Source organism: Plectropomus leopardus, chromosome 10, assembly GCF_026936395.1.
Source record: "Plectropomus leopardus strain MGB_pleo_1.0 chromosome 10, ASM2693639v1, whole genome shotgun sequence".
In the NCBI taxonomy this organism is placed as follows: domain Eukaryota; kingdom Metazoa; phylum Chordata; class Actinopteri; order Perciformes; family Serranidae; genus Plectropomus; species Plectropomus leopardus.
Genome location: NC_142185.1, coordinates 22,576,360 through 22,596,004, shown reverse-complemented (window position 1 = coordinate 22,596,004; position 19,645 = coordinate 22,576,360). Strand labels below are relative to the sequence as shown.

Sequence of the window (19,645 nt, the reverse complement as noted above, 5' to 3'; positions counted from 1 at the left end):
TTACTGAACTACGTTGTTTAACTTATTTCCAAGTATTCCTGAAACTCCTGACACATTTCCAAGTGAACACACAGTTGACATTCACGTACAACCAAAAAGAAAAAATCTCGCAGCAATACCATCCTACTATAAACCTCAACTGTCAAAGAAAACAGTCGAACTTCCGGTATAATTTCAAACTAAAACGCAGATATGAGGGTGACAAGTCTAGCTAACAATGTTGTTGAAGTTAACAAATATGGTGTGGAAAAAATTTTTATTACATGTATTGGCATTTGCTGGTCACATAAACACACTTTAAGCAATAATCATTTCAGTTCAGTGCCGTGGATGAACAGATACATTTGGTTGTCTGTAAAGAAACCGCATAGGCCTAATGTAAAAACAGATGGCACAATGATGTTGATTGTTTTAATGTATTTCAAATAGCATGGGCATGTTTTAAATATATGCTACATTTAAGTTTGCAAGTCCAGGCTTATATCTGTTGCTGTGTAAAATGGTCAACTTCCGCTTTTATTTTGAAGGCCAGGGAAATCAGTAGACCGGAAACTTCCAGGTGTCACCTGCGGATTTTTCTCTGGACTAAATACTTTCGCCTAAGGAAGCTCACGAGCTGCTACCCGATGAACACACCCCTTAGATTAAAGGTACTTTCAGGAGTTTGCTTTCACGCCTGCCCCAGCTTGTTCGAAGTAAAATAACAAACCGTGAACTTTTGAGCGTTACCACATCGGGACAGAAGACAGTTAACCTGTTTATTCCTGCAACACCTGCGACAAAGTGAAAGTAAATGTAAGACGACGGCTGAATGCATGATTTTTGTCAGCTTTTCTAAAATGGCTCGTTGGTATTTCCTGGTCTCTTTCATCTGTACCTCGTGTATTGGTAAGTTTGTCTATGTTTATGTTTTTTTAAGCTTTGTCCCTTAATATTGACACAAACTGCTGTGTGCACCTTGCAGGCCTGCCAAGACAAGCCAGAGGCGAGTTAATGATTAATCTATATTGGGTTCCATAATTCATAATATGTCACAGCAGTGCAGTCTCATTATTGTGTGCCAGTGTGGTAGATTTTTAGATTATGTTTTTGGGTAAAAATCCAATAAATACTGTTTAATAATTTATTGTAGGATTATGCCTACAGTATTACTTTTGGATAGGAGAACACCAAGAATTAAGCCATCAGATTTTTATTTGTTAGAACTATTTATGTATATTATTTACATTGGCTTTACACCTGTAGTTACACCTGCATAACCAAGTAAAACCACATTCCAGCATTATTCAACCATGTCTTTGATAAGCTTTATTTACACATTGTCAAAGAGGTGTTGTGTGTTTTTAAACCACATTTAATTACATTATCTGACATGCAGATGGCTCAGTTTTCATTGTGCTTAGTTAAGTGCTAAAGTGCTCCAGGGTTTTCCATTGCTGCCACACGGTGAAACATTTCCAGTTTCATTCTTTGTCATAGTTTCAAGACACATCACTGTCTCTTTATAAACCTTGCCCATTCTTTCCTTATCTTTTAATGGGATGAAGGTTATTGGTCATTGGACGTCTGGATCTTTAAGTTGTAAAAGACGTTCTCCTACGCACCACTGGAGAAGTTTAATTTGGTTACAATCTAAAACCTCAAAGCTAGATGCCACTAAGTCCTACACACTACACCTTTAAGGTACACCTTTATTTTGAAATTTCCATGGCATGTCTGTGTTACCATTTACATCCAAGGTCACCTCGTTTCTAAATATTTAAACCGTGCCAGCAGCCAGTGCCAGGCAGATCATGGTAAGCAGCCAAGAAAAGACATTTAAAATATTTACTTATATTGTGTAATATTGAATGCAGGACGCTGAATTGACTAAAATCATATTAGAATTTTATTGTGTAGACTTTGTGATAAGAGCAAAGATCGTTTTCCAAAGAATCAACATAATATTGTGTGATGACACTTGCAATTTATACCAGCACAACAAGGCTACAGGAAACACTATTTTTTAAGTGTATTTGTTGGCATTTCTCACTTTTGATCAGTCCATAGTGAAGAGGCAGACAAGTGGAGAGCAAAGTTTCATACTTGGGTCATGTGAAGACAACTGTATCCATGACAACTGAGCAATCTGCATCCACTTCTGAATACTGTGAAATACTGTTGAAAAGCTCCATTAAAAAAGCTAGATAAGCAGACCTTGGATCAAAATTATTTCATAAAAGTATGTATTCACAAGGTCTGGAACCAACTTTGATTTTGCGCCAGCCTTCATGAACATACCTTAGGGGTACAAAACATAAGAAACAGACCTCTATTACGCTGTCAGATACATCACCAAAAGTAACTAGTGTCAAAAATGATCACAGGACTGAATCAACACCTCTCCGACACAGTGGTAACAAAGACTGAACACATAAGATTCATGCATATAGGATTTATTGCAGATGTATTTATATCAGATTATATGAAATTATATTAGTTGTTGCATTAGCATTATACCCTTCAATACAAATATTGCGCACATTATGCTGCATGTTTCTATATATCTCTCCTCTCTGTGTCTAGTTGCAGGACAGTTTCCAAAGTATGCACTCAAGGGGCACCCGGTCTTGTTGAAACCAGACATCTCTGGACACCCTGATGGTATTTTGTGGAAGCATAATGGCAACAAAGTGGTGGAGTTTAATGGCAATGAGGAACATGTGTACAAGCCATTTAAAGACAGGATCACTCTTGACTGGGTGTCTGCAGAACTCGACATCGCTAACCTCAGATTCGAAGACAGTGGAGAGTATGAACTGGAGGTAGAAATTAACAAAGGCCTTCGTCGTTCACTTTACAAATTGGAGGTCATAGGTAAGTTCTGGGTTGTTTTGTTTGGTAATTTTTTTAACAAAGTGGTTATTTGCAGTGAATCATTCAGCATTTGTACATGCTTTCCATAGCTTTAGGTTGAGATGTTGCCTCAGCAGCTCCAAGCCCTTAAATGATTTTAAAATAAAACCCAACACACACAGAAAATGGACAACCTGTAATAAAAAAAACCCTGTTGCTTAGTGACTATACCACTGCCAGTGAGAAATATGGGATCTTTTCATGTTTTATTGTTTTACTCTTGTCACGTTCAATGCCTGCAGTGGGAGATTCTGTGCATAAAGCAACTGTTGCTCAGTCACTTTACCAGTTGCAACATAATAGTAGAGTTATAAAGAGGATGCTGGGAGAAAAAAAACTTTCAACCTGTGAGCAAGTGTTTCTAGAGGACATATAAAAAACACAACCTCAGTCCTAGTCAAAATATAAAAACACACGGAGGAAGGTTCAAATAAGAAGAACTGAGCTTTCTGAATATCAAATTAAATGCTTTTCTTGGCTTAAGAAAGAAAAAAGACGAAGTAAAATCACCCAACATGAAGCTCAGTGATGGCCTTGGAGGAGGTGGCAAAGGAAAATTAGATTCTGAAGACTTATGAGGAATCTTGAGAAAAACATGCTGCAGCTGACAAGAGAATGTAAGATGATTTATTTTCCAACAGTCCAGTTCAGAATATCTTGCCTTGAGCAACAAAGTGTGGGTTGAAATTGCAGAGGTCATTTGTAAAAGACCTTTTCCACACAGGGGTCAAGACTTCTATGGTGCTAAAGATGCCCTTTAATGAACAGTGACCTGAGGAGTAATGGATAAAATTTATATTTAGATCACTTTGTAGAGATTTGTTTTCACATTTAAGAGTTGATTATTTTCAGAAAAACTTGTAACTCAGTAGTATAAAACAATAAAACCCGAAAGGGGTGTTGAATATGTCATAGGTACTGCACTTTTGGCAAGTTGCTGATTTCATTGAGGCCTTTTTTGTTTTGAAATTAATTCTGTAACGTTTATCATTTTTGAATTCCATTTGTATTGAAATTGGCAAATTATATAGTTTTTATGAACATAATGAATCATGAACAGTAAACAGCGTAGCAGTATCAGAAACATTTTGATGCGCAGCGTGCTTTCTTTTCATTGCAAAAGCCCCACGGAGCATTCACACATTGAGCTCCAGTCAACTGAAACATTTAGCCTGGACTTCTTGCCCACACCCATGAGTGTATTGAGGAAATCCAGATATCAAAACCAACATTATCTCTTAATATATCACCTATAAAGATGGATTTCATAGCTGGCTGTTTGCTTTGTTTTTTATGATGTCCTCAGTTTAGAGACTTTGTTCAGTTTTTCCAAATAACTGAAGGCTGTATACATTTACTGTCAGTGACAAAGTAAAACGAAGTAGAAATCCCTGTGAACTCTGTTTTAATTGTTTCTTTGATATGCCTTTTATGTCAAAAATGTCAGTAGTTTTATTCATATTTTATCCTGTTTTTTGATGCTAAAGCTTTATGTCCTTTTTTATCTTAATAGTGTTAAAAGTTTGTTGAACATGACATAACATAGAATTGTTTATTTATTGTATGTCTTAATTTATTTGTTCATTGATGTATTCATTAAGATGAAGTCGCCAAGCCCACCATATCCTGTGAGATGAACGATGGCGGCAGCTCTAACGGATCGGGAAAGCTGGTGTGCTCTGCAGAGCCCAGACAACCTCAGTCCTTGATGACGTTTGAGTGGAGATCAAAAGAAAAAGTGCAGCCTGGCCCAAACTTAACAATATCTCTGGGGGGGAGACATGACGATGAAGTATACAGTTGTAATGTGAGCAATCCTCTGAGTAACGAAGTGGCTACATTCACTGCAAAGGATTGTTACTCAGGTAGGATTTCATTCAGGCTTAAGCTGTATTGTAGATTTATTGTTTATATTGTGGAATTTGTCATTTTCAAATGTAATTTTAGATGCTAATTTACATGGGATATTCTTATTAATAACCCATAATAAGGGTAACTTTGGTATTTTCCAACCTGGGCCTGTTTTCCCATGTTTTTGTGTCTAAGTGACCAGTGGGAACAACAGTTTGTCCACACATTGTCCGGTCTTTTGGTACTACATTAATGTTTTTTTAGTAATGCATGTAATGAAATAAGACATTTTATGTTTGATTTTTGTGTTTCTTAGCAGACAAAAGCTCATCTACAGCCATAATTGCCAGCGTGGTCTGCATTCTCTTAATTGTGCTCCTGGCTCTGGGCATTACGCTGTTCTGCAAACTACGCCCTAAAGGTAAAGATTTTTTAAAAAAGACAACATAACCAGAGAAACTGGTCCACAAAAAATGTATTTTTCTGCCACTATGGAAAACTAGCTGACACATGCACTGATGTCTATGTATTCTCAAGGCTTTGTGTACCAGTTAACAAAATGAATAATCCGTAATATAAGGGGCAAGTCTTTGAAGGTGGCACAGTGGTGCAGTGGTTAGCACTGACACCTCACAGCAAGTGGGTCTCAGGTTTTGGACCTTTGGTGATGGGACCCTTCTGTGCAGAGTTTGCTTGTTTTCCCCGTGTCAGCATGGGTTTTCTCCAGGTTCTCCAAAGACATGCAGGTCAGGTTAACTGGTGACTGTACACTGGTCGTAGCTGTGAATGTGAGTGAATGATTGTCTCTTTTTGTCAGCCCTGCAGTCTGCAGCCAGTCTAATGCGACTCTTAAGAGGATAAGCCATTACGGCTAATGAATTATAAAGTTTTTTTTTCTTTGTCTACCAACCATATGTACAGGAAGCTATTTATGTACAGTATTACTGAACACAATCAGCTATTATTATGTATGACACTAAAACATATGGTTTCTTTCTTGTTTTTCTGTCCTCTTAGTTCTAGCATGTTTCGCAAAAGATGATTTGGAAAAACAACCACCTGTTACAACAGAAGGTATGTTACTGTATGTATGCTTGAAACAGCAAATGTTTGGCATCTGTCCCTTAGAAATTATGAAGACAATTGATAATTATCAAATAATAATAAAAACAATAATATCAAAATATTTTTTGAATTGTGAATAGACTAATCATGTTTATTTACTAATCATTTCAGCACTACTCAGACGAGAAAACAGGCAGTGAAAACGATTAAATTCAGGGTAAAAAAAAAAAGTTTGGGTGCATAGTTGTTTTTTCTATAATAAAGAAAGTTATGGAAAAGCAAAAAAAAAGTAAAGCAATGTCAGTGATAGTGCATTATAAGCCTGACTTATTATGTACTAGACCATTGAGCACAATTGTGCAACTAGTGTGTTCCTTTTTTCTATTTTCCTCTTTACTTTCATTTTCTTTTTCTAGTTTAACTGAAAGTATAATGTTAGATTATGGCAAGGTATTGCAACTAGATAAAACATGAGTGAACATGATTCAGCATATTGATTTTATCACTTGCAGTGCTGAGAACATGATGGGTCTAGCAGTTTCATTTGGCTTGTGTTGGGTTCATTGCGTGTAGAGAGAGTGCTGCAGATAGGAGCTAGAAAGCACTCAGAGAGCACATACCTTATACCTGTAAAGCTGCACATCCCCTTAAATAATTTAAATAGATTGGCATACAATCTGCAAAATTAACACAGTGATATTAAATTATAAGTGTTTTTGTGAAAGCTGATGAGACACCTGTTGCCTTGCAAAACTCTTTTTAATTTCCTGGGTTAAAATCAGAACTGATTAAGCAATTGTTCCTTCGTTGAAAACCTTTTTTTTACCAAATTAAGTTGAAATATGAATAATGGACTGAACCACAAAAGACCCACTGTTAAATCTCTTTTTGATGATGTATAATGATGGATTCTGTGGTCCCTTTTGATGCAGTACAGGGCTACCATGTAAAAGGGTTTGTCAGATTCATCACACATTGCTCTACTGTTTTACTCAAAGGTACTATTTTCTAATAACTCTTTTGGTCTTTCTTCCTTGTGAGTTACATTGTGTTTGTATTGCAATCCGTTTCAGGGTCAGATAAGAGAAAAGCTCCGGAAAAAAAACCTCTTCTCCACAGAGAGTCAACACTTCTTTCCACTCAGCCACTTGGCCATTTGGTCCAAGGTAAGAGGAGTATGAGGCAAAATGATGACAATCACGAAGATGACACAGATTCAGACCTTGACACTGTAAAAGGTGAAAGGCTGCTAAGAAATGTATTCAGTTTTGTGTGCCACAACAGGAGCAAAAATTTGGGTTTAAAGCAAATTGATAGAAAAATGTATTTCTTATAATAGTGAAATAACATAATGCTTTGTTTTCATAATTGTTTTCTTTGATTTTCTTACTTTGCCCCTTAGAGCGTAAATACATACGATTTATAGGGAAAGAATAGAGTGAGGAAACTGAGATCATTTCAGGAAATGACGTGTGTCACAATTTACTATCGATTACAACTATTACGGGCTGAAATAGGAAGCATTTTATTTTGAAATTCCTAATCTTATCTTTTTTTTTTGTAGTACGTGATATGGGTCAAGAAGAAGAAATACCACAAAAAGGTTGCAATAATACAAATGTTATTTACTATAGCTTACAAATATACATAGAAAATATAAAAGGTACTACACATTAATATTGCTGGTTGTGACTTCACTCTCTCCAGGGTACGTCCAACAGATGACAAAGCTGTTTGAGCCGAGTAATTGTGGACAGACTTTGCCTGAAAACTTACTGAAAGGTAATTTTTGTTAGTTAACAAAAATAGGTTGTTTGCCAACAGCTGCAACAAATGTTTATTTTAATAATCTCTCAATTTAATGATTAGTTTGTCTTAATTAACGACTAGTTCAGTGTTTTCGCTGGTCCTTTTAACTGATGTTTGAGCATGGAGAAAAGTGCTCTTTGAATCATAATGATGATGATGATGATGATGATGATAATTGTTATTATTATTAGTACTAGTAGTAGAAGTAGTATTGTTGTTGTTGTTATTGTTATTATCATTATTATCACTGAAATTATAATTATTTATAATATGTTAACAAATTGTGAAACATTCCAAAACCCAATGTTAACTAAACTTAACAAAAAACAAAGAAAAGAAGGAAAAGCAGCAAGTCCTCAAATGTGAGAATGATGTTTAAATTTGTCTTTTTATGTGATTTTTAGAATTCGTGTTAACACATTCCCTGCTAATCATTTCAGCAGTTAACTGCACTGTTTCAGTTCTATTTTTTCTAAACGTAACAAATCACTATTTAGTGGTTGCTTGACTTTCAGTTTCTAAGACTGGTTCTGTGTATATAATCTCTGAAAGCTTTTGCGTTCTTCAGTAACTTTTTTTCTGTTTCCCGTTCAGGAAAAAACACAGATGAGCATGAGGAAATGGCATCTCCTCCCTCCCCTCCATGTAGTGAGTCACCTTCTTCTCTGGATCGGAATAATTTTACTAGTAATGACAAAGGTGATGTGGATGCAGAGCAACTAGGAGAACCCGGAGAGGAAACAGTCCCACGGTGTGACCCCTCAGACTCTGAGAAGGCAAATGAAGCAGACCCAGCTGTTGTGCCGGACAACTTGAGTGAGAATGGACAGTCTGATCGCCCCGGTACTCCTGAGCAGCCAGGTTTGGAAACTACACCATCTGAGCTAAATTAACTGTAGTCACAGGAAAAACAAACAAAATGCTGTATAGAGAAGAAAATGCACCTGAAAATGCCTCATCAAACAAAACTTATAGATAAGCACAAAACCATTTTTCAGCAGTGCAGTAATAAAAGTAGCCTCAGTTTGAGTGTACAGCAATGCTGGATGAAACACCAAAGTTAAGTTAATTATACGTTTTAGTGTCTAGCACACAAGATAAAAAATGAAGCAGCAGTTTCATTTATTGACTGGTTATTCTCAGTATTGCTGTACTAATAGAAGAAGGAATTGACCAATGACCACCCCATAAAGTTTACATGAAACACATTTTGAGAGTATGTAGCTCCAGTATTGTGGCATTTTTGGGGGGATAGATCGCTAAAAAGTGGGCTTGTCATAGGAGTCAGCAGTTCACCTAAGCACATTATTTCAGATTTTGTTTTACAAGAAGAAAACATGATTGGATTTTGATATAAGAACACAAAGACATGCCTTTTTTGAATTTATGGCATATATTAAAAATTTGCACAATATTACCAGGGATGTGATCTCTTTAAAAAAAAGAGGCATTTTTTTAAAGAGGCATTTTTCATTTTATCGTGACTTTTAAGAAGCATTTCTTCATTTTGACAGTTCAAACTTAAGCGCATATTAAAAGCTGGATGAGGAGGTACATTTGACTGACATTATTGCTCCTCTGTTAAAGGCAGTCCATGGGTAGTTTTGGAGATGGCTTTTTAGCTTTGCTGTTTGTAAACCATGAAGCAAGTCTGATTCGTTTTAGAACGAAACTGCCTCTGAACAATTTAATCTTTGCAGATGTGCACTTTTTCTAAAATCATTTTTGTACTCATTTTACTGTCTGTTTCAGAGCCAGAGAAAGAGGCAGATGAGGACGAGGTTGAAGTTGAGGAAGTATCATCTGCTGCTGCCGGTGATGAAACTTCTGCTGCTCAACCAAAGTCCCCTTTGACCGAAAACTCTCTGAATGCAGAACCTGAGGACGCCAACACAGATCAGGTCATTGGAGAAACCGCAGGGAAAAATCTCAACGAATCTGACTCATCAGTTGAAGGGGAAAGAAATAAATTAGACGACTCTAGTAAGGACAAACAGTTGACCACCGTTCCTGCTGCTCCTGCTGGTGATGAAACTTCTCCTGCTGCTCAGCCAGGCTCTCCTTTGACTCAATGCTCCCCAAATGCAGCACCTGAAGACACGGCTGGTGAACACAAAGAAGACACCAACTCAGATCAGGTCACTGGAAAAACAGCAGAGAAAAATATCAAAGAATCTGATTCATCAAGTGAAGGGGAAGGAGATGAATCGGAAAACTCTGAGGACAAACAGTCAACCACTGTTCCTGAACAGAACGGTTCAGAAACATCACTACATGGCCAAGATGTAAACCAGCCTCGGGAAGAGGAGCACACAAGCAAAGACAACCAGCAAGAAACAGTCAAACCAGTTTCTGAAGTTGAAAATGAAACAGGTAATGTGGGTGACTGTGAAGAGGCCACCTCCCAGCAGCCTCAGGGCCCGCCCCCAACCAAACCAGATGACATAAATACTTCTACCAGTCAAGTGTCCCCAGATGCTGCAGATGCAGACCCAGTTCAGGAAGAAGAGGAGAAGCAGAGCTACGGCTCTGACAGACAATTACAGAAATGTGAGGGTAACGCTGTTGAAGACGAAAATGAGGTCCACTGTGGCCCAAAAGAAGAAAAACCAGACAATGAGCACCTCAGTGAAGATAAAGTGGGACAAAAGAAAGACGAAGTTGTTGCATAGGCATTCATGCAACCTGTCAACCTGAAAAGAGAAAATCTTAAGGGGGAAGCAGATAGTGAAAGTGAAAGCTGTAAATACAGCACAGCAGCACGCAATAAGGGAATAACATCAATACACAGATATAAAGGCAGAGTTAAAAGAGTTTAGATGTACAAATGCAGACAAATGTTTGTTTTGGGAATGTAAGAAGACACGTCATACAGTAAGAAAAGAAGCAGACAGTTATGGGTGGTTCCTCTGTCACTTTTTTAATGTAACAGTTTCATTAAAACCAGTTATACCAGTATGTTCACTAGATAGCTGATAAAAATGCAGCCGAGATCATCATCTTGTGCACAGCAAAAACATCAGTCAGAGCGCTGTCATGCACCTGAATCTACACGAGTTAACCTCATGCAGAAAAAATCTGTTTTCTATATTTCGCTTAAGATTTCCTTTTTTTTAAAACTTCTTCTCTACCTTTAATATTATTTTTGTAATGTCTTTGTTATGTAATGTGACTTACATCTGCATTGTACATTTATTTTTTTATTGTATGTCTTTAAACACTGCGAAAAAAAAGTATCTCATTATTGTAGGATATGGTGACTATATCTACATGTATGTTTTTTTATGGATCAAACTATTATGATTAAGAAATAATGTGTTTAACTAATTAGATTAACATTTTATATATTTTTTATAATTTTATAAATGTCATACTCATAGTGTGAGTTTACTCATAAGGAAGACTTTCTTGTGTATGGGAAGCTTAGTTGGAGGTATCTTGTGACTGTGACAAGGTTAAAACTACAGATCTTTGCTCTTTAAAAATCAAAACACCATAGTGAAGGTGTGTGAGTGTAAAATCATCACACGCATCACATCATCCTCTTGGATTCATAAACGACTGAAAAATATTTGTGCTGTTATGATGTTGAACATATATAGGATAATGCACACTTTGTTGTTTTCCAGTGGTAAATTTGGTTGTTATAGCAACTCAAAGACAGAAATAAATACAGATAAGCAGCCTGCAGAGAGTAAAGAAATATGAGGGATATAAAGTAAAAAATAGAATAAAAAATAAAAGTGACAGTGGTGCGATTATTAGCAGCAGAGTCAACAATCTCTGATACCAAAACGATGGTTGCTTGTCTAATATTTGTTCCTGCATGGGTTTAAAAAGTGTTTTATACAGTTCTTTATTTTTTATTGAGACCATCTTGTTTTTGCTCATTTGTGGCTGTGATGATATTTGAATTTTCTGGGTTAAACACAGGGTATATTCATCATTTTTGGTTTTCATTAATTTTATGTGATTTCCGTGCATGACACTACAGCTACACTTGTGTTTTGTTTCTTTCTCTTGCAGCTGTTTTTCACTGATGCTGAATGTTTCACTGCACTAGTAAAGGCCACAGTGAGATGTTTACTTCCAGTTTCTTTTCTTTTTGTTAAAAATAAAAGCTCAGATTCCAATGTTTTTAAAAGAAATATTTTAGTAAAAGTACCAGGATATTTATTGCAGGTTGTAGTATTTGCTTTGAGATTCCTTTGAAAGCCAAATGATGGAGCCAGAAACCTCAAGGAATTTATTTATACAAGCCATGTATGACGGAGGAATGATTGGTAAAATGAAATGCAATACACTTGCAGTAAAATAGGAGAAAATGTAATAAACTGATTGTGTGTTTGACAGCTAAGCACAGCAATTTTATAACCTGCACACATACTAAAAATACTGGCGCTGCATCAGCTGATACTGGCACGTCACTGTAAGAACATTTTTGTATCAGTAGGGGGCAGTGTTTATTAGCTCTTGCCTCTAATAATGGTCTGTCTTTTTTAAATTGAAATGAATGTTTTTCAAGATCTTAACAGCTGAAGGACATCCTCAGCTATAGAAGGACGCCTACCAAATACACAGTTGAAAAATGTGATGTAAAATGAGGCTTTACATGAATTCACTGCAACATTTCTCCAAAGTCTTAAGCATACAGATACATGATATTACGTGGAGTTCAGAGTATGAATGCAGTGTGTAAGTGTGCTGTAGGTCTGCATAATTAAATTTAGGGAAAAGCTGCTGCAGTAAACCAGCAGTCAAATCAACTCTGATGCTAATGCATGAAAAGCAGGTTCACAAATGACAAGCTGGTGTCGATTTCTGATGGTGCTGCTTGGGCCGTGTGAGAAAGTCATGCATGATTAGTTTAACCTCTGAGTCACAGAGAAGTCTGTGATCTGCTACCACCTGACCTGTGGGTTCAGGGCACAAGCAGAGAATGAACACTATCGCATTTCTGTGGTCACAATGAATACCAAGGGGATATTCGAGTATTGAATTATTTGTGGGGAACGGGGCTCTGCCTGCTTCCACGAGGGTCACAGTGTGGTTCTACTGAGACGTTGCTGATGTGTTGATGGCAGCAGGGAAGCTCGCATCCTGGCTCGAGAGGCTTCCAATGGAGCAGCGGTTCCTCCATCGCCAACATATTTTTATATAAGCATCTTCTCTGCGGGATGATTGTTACACCAAAGAGGCTTTGTTTTTCCTGGATTTTGAGATCCATAACAACAGCATGCCAGCCTAACCGGCCAGGGAATGCCTTTTAAAATACTTGTTTCCCTTTCCACATCATATAGTTACATTACACTGGAGTGTAATGTTCCTTCAGACACAGGCACAATTACACTTTCCCCCCTTCAGATTGTTTAGGTCCTTTTTTGGCCTTGTTGCAATGGGAGAGAAGGGGAGGAAAAAAAGGAATGGGCCACCCTCCAGAGCTGCCTTTTATACCAGGTTGATTAGCATGCTGGGTTGTTTAAATTGCCTCCTGGAGGGCTGACGTGAAATCGAACAATATCCTCTGGCTTTAGAGACTAGCCCCATAGCTTCTCATTTATTTTTATGCAGAGTTAGGACAGACCTTGGCAATGCTCCACTGAGGAAGCTGAGCCCGGGGAGGCCAGGTCTGGGTAGGTCAGGACAAATCAATTAATATCAGCTCAATAAAAGTTCTTGGCTCTCTCTGGGCAGTTCTTTATTGTGACAGTGCAACCTGGGCGCCCACCATAATTATGTGGATAAATTGCTAAGTGTGGTTGAGACATTATAATGAAATAATCCTTTCCTATCTCTATAAAAGGCCTCTATTAAGGCTTGATTTGTCTTTGGACCCTGCTTTTATGAGAAGTGATAGTAGAGCATTGTTTGTCATTGTTATTATTGTAGTATATTAAGCAGTTTCCCTCTTGGGTGATGATGTTTATGACTGTATATTTTCGTCCAACTAAATTTCTATGCTTTTATTTTTCTGCTGCATTTGGTCATCATGTGAAGTGCCCAAAGCGGAAAGATTATTACACCCATGGCAGCAACCAACCTGGTGGAAACACGTATTAATATACTACTTATATACCTATAAATGCTACAAATGAGAGAGATAAAATAGGTGTAGGGTAGAAGGTTAAAAGTTGTTTGAGTGTCCTCTCTGAACCAAAAAATGATCTCAGTAGTCAGATATAATTCAACAAATATGCCTCAGTTCCTTTGTGGTCTGAATAACAGATGCTCTGCGAGGGAAAAACCTGATTAGGTCATTGTTGATATTTATACGGCTATCATGTTGTTATTGCTCCACTAATAAAGAACTTAATTGGAGGATGTCATCTACTGTTTTTCTGTGTTTGAACAACACAGCGTCTATCAAACACACCACTGTTGCTACGCTCATATCTGCCGACCACAATATAAACACAGGTTATTAGACCTCCAGGCTGAGTGAAGGTGTGCACAGCGGCAGCCATGTTTGCGTGAGTCTCATGGTGGATTCCTTAACATCAGGACGGCTCAGAGGTAATTACAGAGTCTCAGACATCTCCTTGTGGCCTGAGTTTGGAGTTCGGTGACATCTTGCTGCATGCACACTTTCTCTGTCACACAACGTCTTGGCAATAATTTCCTCCTGAAACATCAATTGTTAAGTCAATGGGTAAATATTTTCTCCTGCATGGCCAGGAAAAAATCTTGGAGCATTTACATGTTTTCATTATGGTTTCTCTTGGGCTTTTGCTTTGGAGACAGCTTTCATCTTTGTGGTAGAGACACAGAACCTGGCCTAATTTGTGCATTTTATCTGAACAGTGTTGGCACACGGCTAAAGCATGAAACAGAGGCAAACGAGGCACTGCTTCTTTTGTCAAGCATTTGAATAATTTATCTGTCTAGTAGTATAATGTTGTTTTTAAGGATGTCAGTGTTGGTTGTTGGTCCACCTCTTTGGTTCAGACTAAAATATCTCATCAACTGTTGAATACATTGCCTAGAGATGGCATTTTTGACACCGAAGATCGAACTGTTTCATCACTTCTAGCTTTGGCACCTAGCTCGAGACGGGTTTTGAAACGTCACATGATCTGTACCAAACCCAGACAGATTAACTCTCTGTTAATGAACAAACTAACTGTAGCATAGTATAAGAGCAATTACATTAGGTCACATACCTAATAATGATATAAAATAGTCACCATATCCTTCAAAAACTAAATCAATAGCAGTTTGATTTGATCTGCATGACACCTGTTGAGGTAGGCTTTTGGGCTGGGGAAAAGGGTGCTTACAACAAAAATAATGATAAATGGGTGCAATGCAAGCTTCTACCAGTAGATGCCAATATAGAGCGAACAGGTTTTGAAACATTTCAAAATGTTTCAAAGCAATGGTTTAAAAATATTGAAATGTTTTAAAGTTTCAAATTTGCCATCTTTAATATTGCCAAGATATTTTGTACATTTATAGTCCTGTGATCACAAATGCAATCTTCCATTGCATTGCATCTAGACATTGAGTGGGCTACAGTGAGGTTGCGTTGGGGCCAGTGGACCTCTGGCAGAAATATGATATTGATAGAGTGCCCCAGGGATGACGTTTTTCTGTAGGCCGACCAAGAAATTAGCTTCACAAGGGTTCCCTCGTCAAAAAGCCTATGGGATTTTTCCATTGGATTTTGGATCATTGTGGTAAACAAATGTTTATGACACTTCCACATTTTGTTCAACACGATACTTTTCACAAATGAACACCACATTTTTGGGATTGTTGCTGCCTAAATGCAATCATCAGGAGTAAAAAACCCATTGTTAGGCTAAAATGAACAAAATTACAGTCGCCCCTTTAACGCTGTAAAGCCATGTGATGATGTATAGTGTAGTCTCATTTAAACACTTTCAACGCTTCATATAGCTTCATAGTTCAGGTGATGGGTATTCATTATCATATTTTATATTGTTATAGAAAACATTAAAGTATGATACAATTATTTCCAGGTGTTATTTTTGACTTTCAGCTGGGCCGCACTTAATCTCCAGTACGCATGCTCTATGTGCCGATAGATCCGGGTACTTTACGTATTTGGAAAACCCGGAAAAAGAGCTTTTTTCTGCTTCATGCACCAGTTTTTGCAATACATCCATGGATTTCGCTATAATACATCCATGGCGGCAGTGAACAGCTGTCATAGAAATGAACGAGGCCCCGCCCCCATGGTTGTACGCAGACTTCGCTGTTATAAATATCGATCCATGGCGCGAGCGCCTAACTTTCGCCCATGGACGTATTCGCCGGCGGAGCGACCGACTTCCGGATTAGCGCTTGGCTAGCTTGAAAGGCGCTCTAAAAATATAATTTTACGGCTCTTTTAGGCTGATTTACAGACGTCTCTTTGCCGTTGTGAGTCAATGTGGAAAAGTCTTTCTATTCAACGCCCGGCGCACCTCGTCACTGCCATCAGGTGTGTGTCAACAAACATGGAGGTAGGCTAATCCTTAAACCAAGAGAGATAACATTGGTACCTTATATAGGTGTATTATGTCGGCGAAGTTTTGGGTAACCACTAAATTACTGTCTTTATCAGGTTTATAGTCAGCCTATAAATTATTCTGGTTAGATAAATAGTAGCTTTGGGGATGCTGGCTATTCCTTATCTTTGTTTCAGTTTATTTACAATGTAAAGTACAAACAATCAGCCACAGTAGTTAAAAAACTGAAAAACAAAGGTGGCATGAGGCAATGGAAGAAAGTACATTAAAGATAAAGAAATAAATGAATGAATGGGTGACTCTTTTTTGAATAGCAATGACAGATGACAGTCCTCAGGTTATTTCTCAATAAATATTAGTTACCTAAATGCATTTCTTATTTCTTCCAAATTTAAGAGACTCAAAATAAAGTCTATTTCAGTTATAAATAACTTAAATAAAGGGGTTGACTTACAGTATTTGACTTTAGAAATATGAAATATGCTTACTATTCTTTGCATTAGATAACCCTTATATTTATATGTTTTGGTTGCAGGCCTAACCAGTCAGAGACGGAGCCAGAATCATTTAAACAGGTGAGTAAAAATGGCTTTTCTAGGAGATTTGGGGTATCTGAAGGGCCGCTGTGCCCCTGTTTAAAATGTTATTATGTCAGCTCGCTGCTGAGCACCTGTTATATGTTGTGAATGTGCTTTTGTGGGTTAACTATACATGCTGCTGTAGCTGGCCAGTTCTCAGAAAATGGTGTTGTTTGTTGATAATTATCGCAGCTCTCTTCTCTCTTATTTACTTATTTATTATAATCAGCTCCTCTGCTCTCGGCTGCTTGTTGTCATGTTTCAGTACTTTGACTGTCTGGCCTCTGTACTTTTCAAATACAGTAGTTTAGGCAACAGATTATGACTGTAAAATCCAACACATGGCTGGTACTCCATACATCTAATTGTGTGTGCATATCTAAGTGTGTGCATATGTTTGTGCATGAGTGCTTTGTAACTAAGGAGCCCAAGGGCCTGACATAATAGCCTGTACTGGGACCTGTTGTATGTAACACATGCCATTGACTCTGCCGTTAGGTTTACACAACAAAACTACCTGGTAATGGTTAGAAAAAGATTGCAGATGTTGCTCAAGCAAAAGAAAAAAAACACCTGGCTTGGACTGCCACAAATGTGTTGGTAAGAAGGGGTCAGCGATGAGGTTTAGGCATCAAAATTTAGTGATTGACGTTATGCATGTGAGGCAACCCTAGAAAGCAGTTAGTGGTTTGGTTTCAGAAACTAAACTATTTGGCTAAGGTTAGGAACAGATTGTGGTTGACATCATTCAAATAAGGCATCCCATGTAAAGGGTCAGTGGTGAGACTTAGAAAGCAAAACAACTTTGTTATGTCTAGAAAAGGATTACGGATATTGCCAAAACACACCCAGCTCTTAGTGCCACGAACGGAAAGGCAATGGCATTGCAAAAAAAAAAAACCCCAAACTTTTATATTTGGCAACAAATTCACACCTGATGTTGTTTGTGTGTCCCAGACACAGCTGTCCAGGGGCAAATTCTGTGTTTTGTTGGCCCAATTTACCTCCTCCTCTGCCCATCTGGAGCAAACGTCAATGCTCTGTAAACTATGCGTGTTGCCCTGAGCGTCGAATAATGACGAGGATGGGTTTACATTGGAGTTGGTGGAAAGCCCGGTGCGTCTCACACTGATGCTCCCCCAAGTAGCATATTATGACAGTCTGGGAGTGAAACCAGGCTACCAAGAATCCTAGTAACTTTAGTGATCCTTTAACTTTTCTCCAAGCACAACACTCACAGCGGATTCATTTGGAGGAATTTCAGTTTAACTTTGTAGTCTGCTGACTTGATATACCCGCAGTACTAATCACATTTCCATAATTCGCTGCTGTATTTTGTGTTTCATACTGATTAGCATAGCAAATGTTAGCATCCTCACATGCAAAACTAATATGGTGAACACGGGAAACAAAAAAGCAGTCAGCATGTGGCCATTAGCATTTAGCTCAAAGCACCACTTTGCCCATGTAGCTACAGCCTCACAAAGCTGCTGGCATGGACTCTTGCTCTGCTCTTCACAGAATCGGCTATTTGAAATCAATAAAGGTCCAGTTAAACATGGAGTCTTTTGAGAAAGATACAGCAGATGGATGACACATTATTGATTTACATACAGTATTCTTTAAACAGTGCGCACCACTCATCATCTGGTTTAACAATCTTTTTTCTAAAACAACCAGCCCCATATGACGCTATTTGTCAAAGATAAGCTCCACAGAGTTGTTGGATGCTCTTGCGTAGGCAAAGCTGTCACAAAAAGCGAATGTTTTCCATTTGCTCGCATTTTTAAACAACTCTGTAACCATTTGTAATTAGCTTTGCTGTGGAAAAAGTATGCATTGCCCTTTTCAGCAATTTGAAATATATCCTTTCAGCACCGTGGACAGACAGTTTCTTAGAGCCGGCATTGCTTTGTTTTTGTTTTCTGTTGTCATGTGCATGTGTTTCTGTAAATACTATGCGCAACAGTCGAGCCGCTCGGTTCGGAGCTTTGTCAGTTCTTTATTTGAACAAGCTGCCTGTCAGCGTGCCATGCTGACGTATCTGCGTTTGTGCACTTGCAGAACCTGACACAATTCTCTCGTGGTAAAATGGAAAACACTTGCAGTGTACCGCCTGCCTCGTATTGTCTGATGGAAAGATTAAAGCCAATCCAAACAAAATTTACTCTCTTCAACTCTGACTTGGTCGATGGTGAGACCACCAGAGGGGAGACGCTCGCTCAACTATGTCATCAGATCACATTATCATTGATCTCCCTCTCCTGCTCTCCTCCTGTCTGTCTTTGCCTTCCTGAGTCTTTCAGTGACATTTCTCAGGGCTCATTGTTGCCTCTCATCTTTTAAGTATGATAAGGAATCCGAATGACTTCACCGGAATAACAAACTGAGTGCTCAGAGATGCACTTTTAACTGTTCCAGCCCTTGAATCTAATCACCTTAACTTGCTCCTAATACTCGCTAACCTCTGGTTATAATTGGAGGAAATGATGTGTTGGGACTACAGCTCGAGGTAATTGTTGCCAGTCTGGTGGTGTATTTCTGGCTGTTTTGTCCTCACACCGAAAGAAAGGCTTTCTGCCAAAATTGTAGAGCCTCATGTGGTGTATTCATTGACTGCAAGAGCATTGTTCACAGCAATTATTAAATCAATTCTGAGAAAATTTCAAACACATAATCACCACTTTGAATATGTCGCTGCAGGAAAGGGCAAGATTTTAACAGCATAGCAGGCAGAAACTAAAGGTTTGACATGGAGGTCACCCACATTTAAACTGTGCCTTGGTTAATTGGTTTAATCAGTCCTCACTAACTGATTAAATCCTTAATGAACAATTAAAATCTGACCCAAAAGACAGAAATTCTACTTTGAATTACTAATACGCTTAAAGTGGTGTTCTTTTCAGTTAAAAAACATTAAAATGACAATAATTCTTGAAAATGTTTGAAAATAGCAAATTATTAATTGAGTTA

At 38.0% G+C, this 19,645-nt stretch overlaps 1 protein-coding gene and 1 long non-coding RNA gene across 3 annotated transcripts in view; both read left to right on the top strand.

The window, feature by feature from the left end:
* The first annotated feature begins 45 nt into the window (after positions 1-45).
* Positions 46-11,706, top strand: LOC121948632 (uncharacterized). Of its 2 annotated transcripts, none has more exons than XM_042494032.2 (10): positions 46-888; positions 2,566-2,856; positions 4,497-4,760; positions 5,066-5,167; positions 5,764-5,820; positions 6,885-6,977; positions 7,376-7,414; positions 7,519-7,593; positions 8,215-8,481; positions 9,373-11,706. In XM_042494032.2, the coding sequence occupies exons 1-10, from the start codon at positions 816-818 to the stop codon at positions 10,290-10,292; spliced, it is 2,181 nt and encodes a 726-aa protein (XP_042349966.2). In that variant the 5' UTR covers positions 46-815; the 3' UTR covers positions 10,293-11,706. The 2 variants fall into 2 exon arrangements, with proteins under 2 accessions (XP_042349966.2, XP_042349965.2); XM_042494031.2 differs by having other exon boundaries at positions 5,063-5,167.
* A 4,027-nt stretch (positions 11,707-15,733) lies between these two features.
* LOC148188517 (uncharacterized) overlaps positions 15,734-19,645 on the top strand; it is a 59,298-nt gene continuing 55,386 nt past the window's right edge. The window contains exons 1-2 of the long non-coding RNA XR_015777642.1: positions 15,734-16,088; positions 16,630-16,669. This is a non-coding gene — a long non-coding RNA (uncharacterized LOC148188517). The remainder of the gene's footprint in view (positions 16,089-16,629; positions 16,670-19,645) is intronic.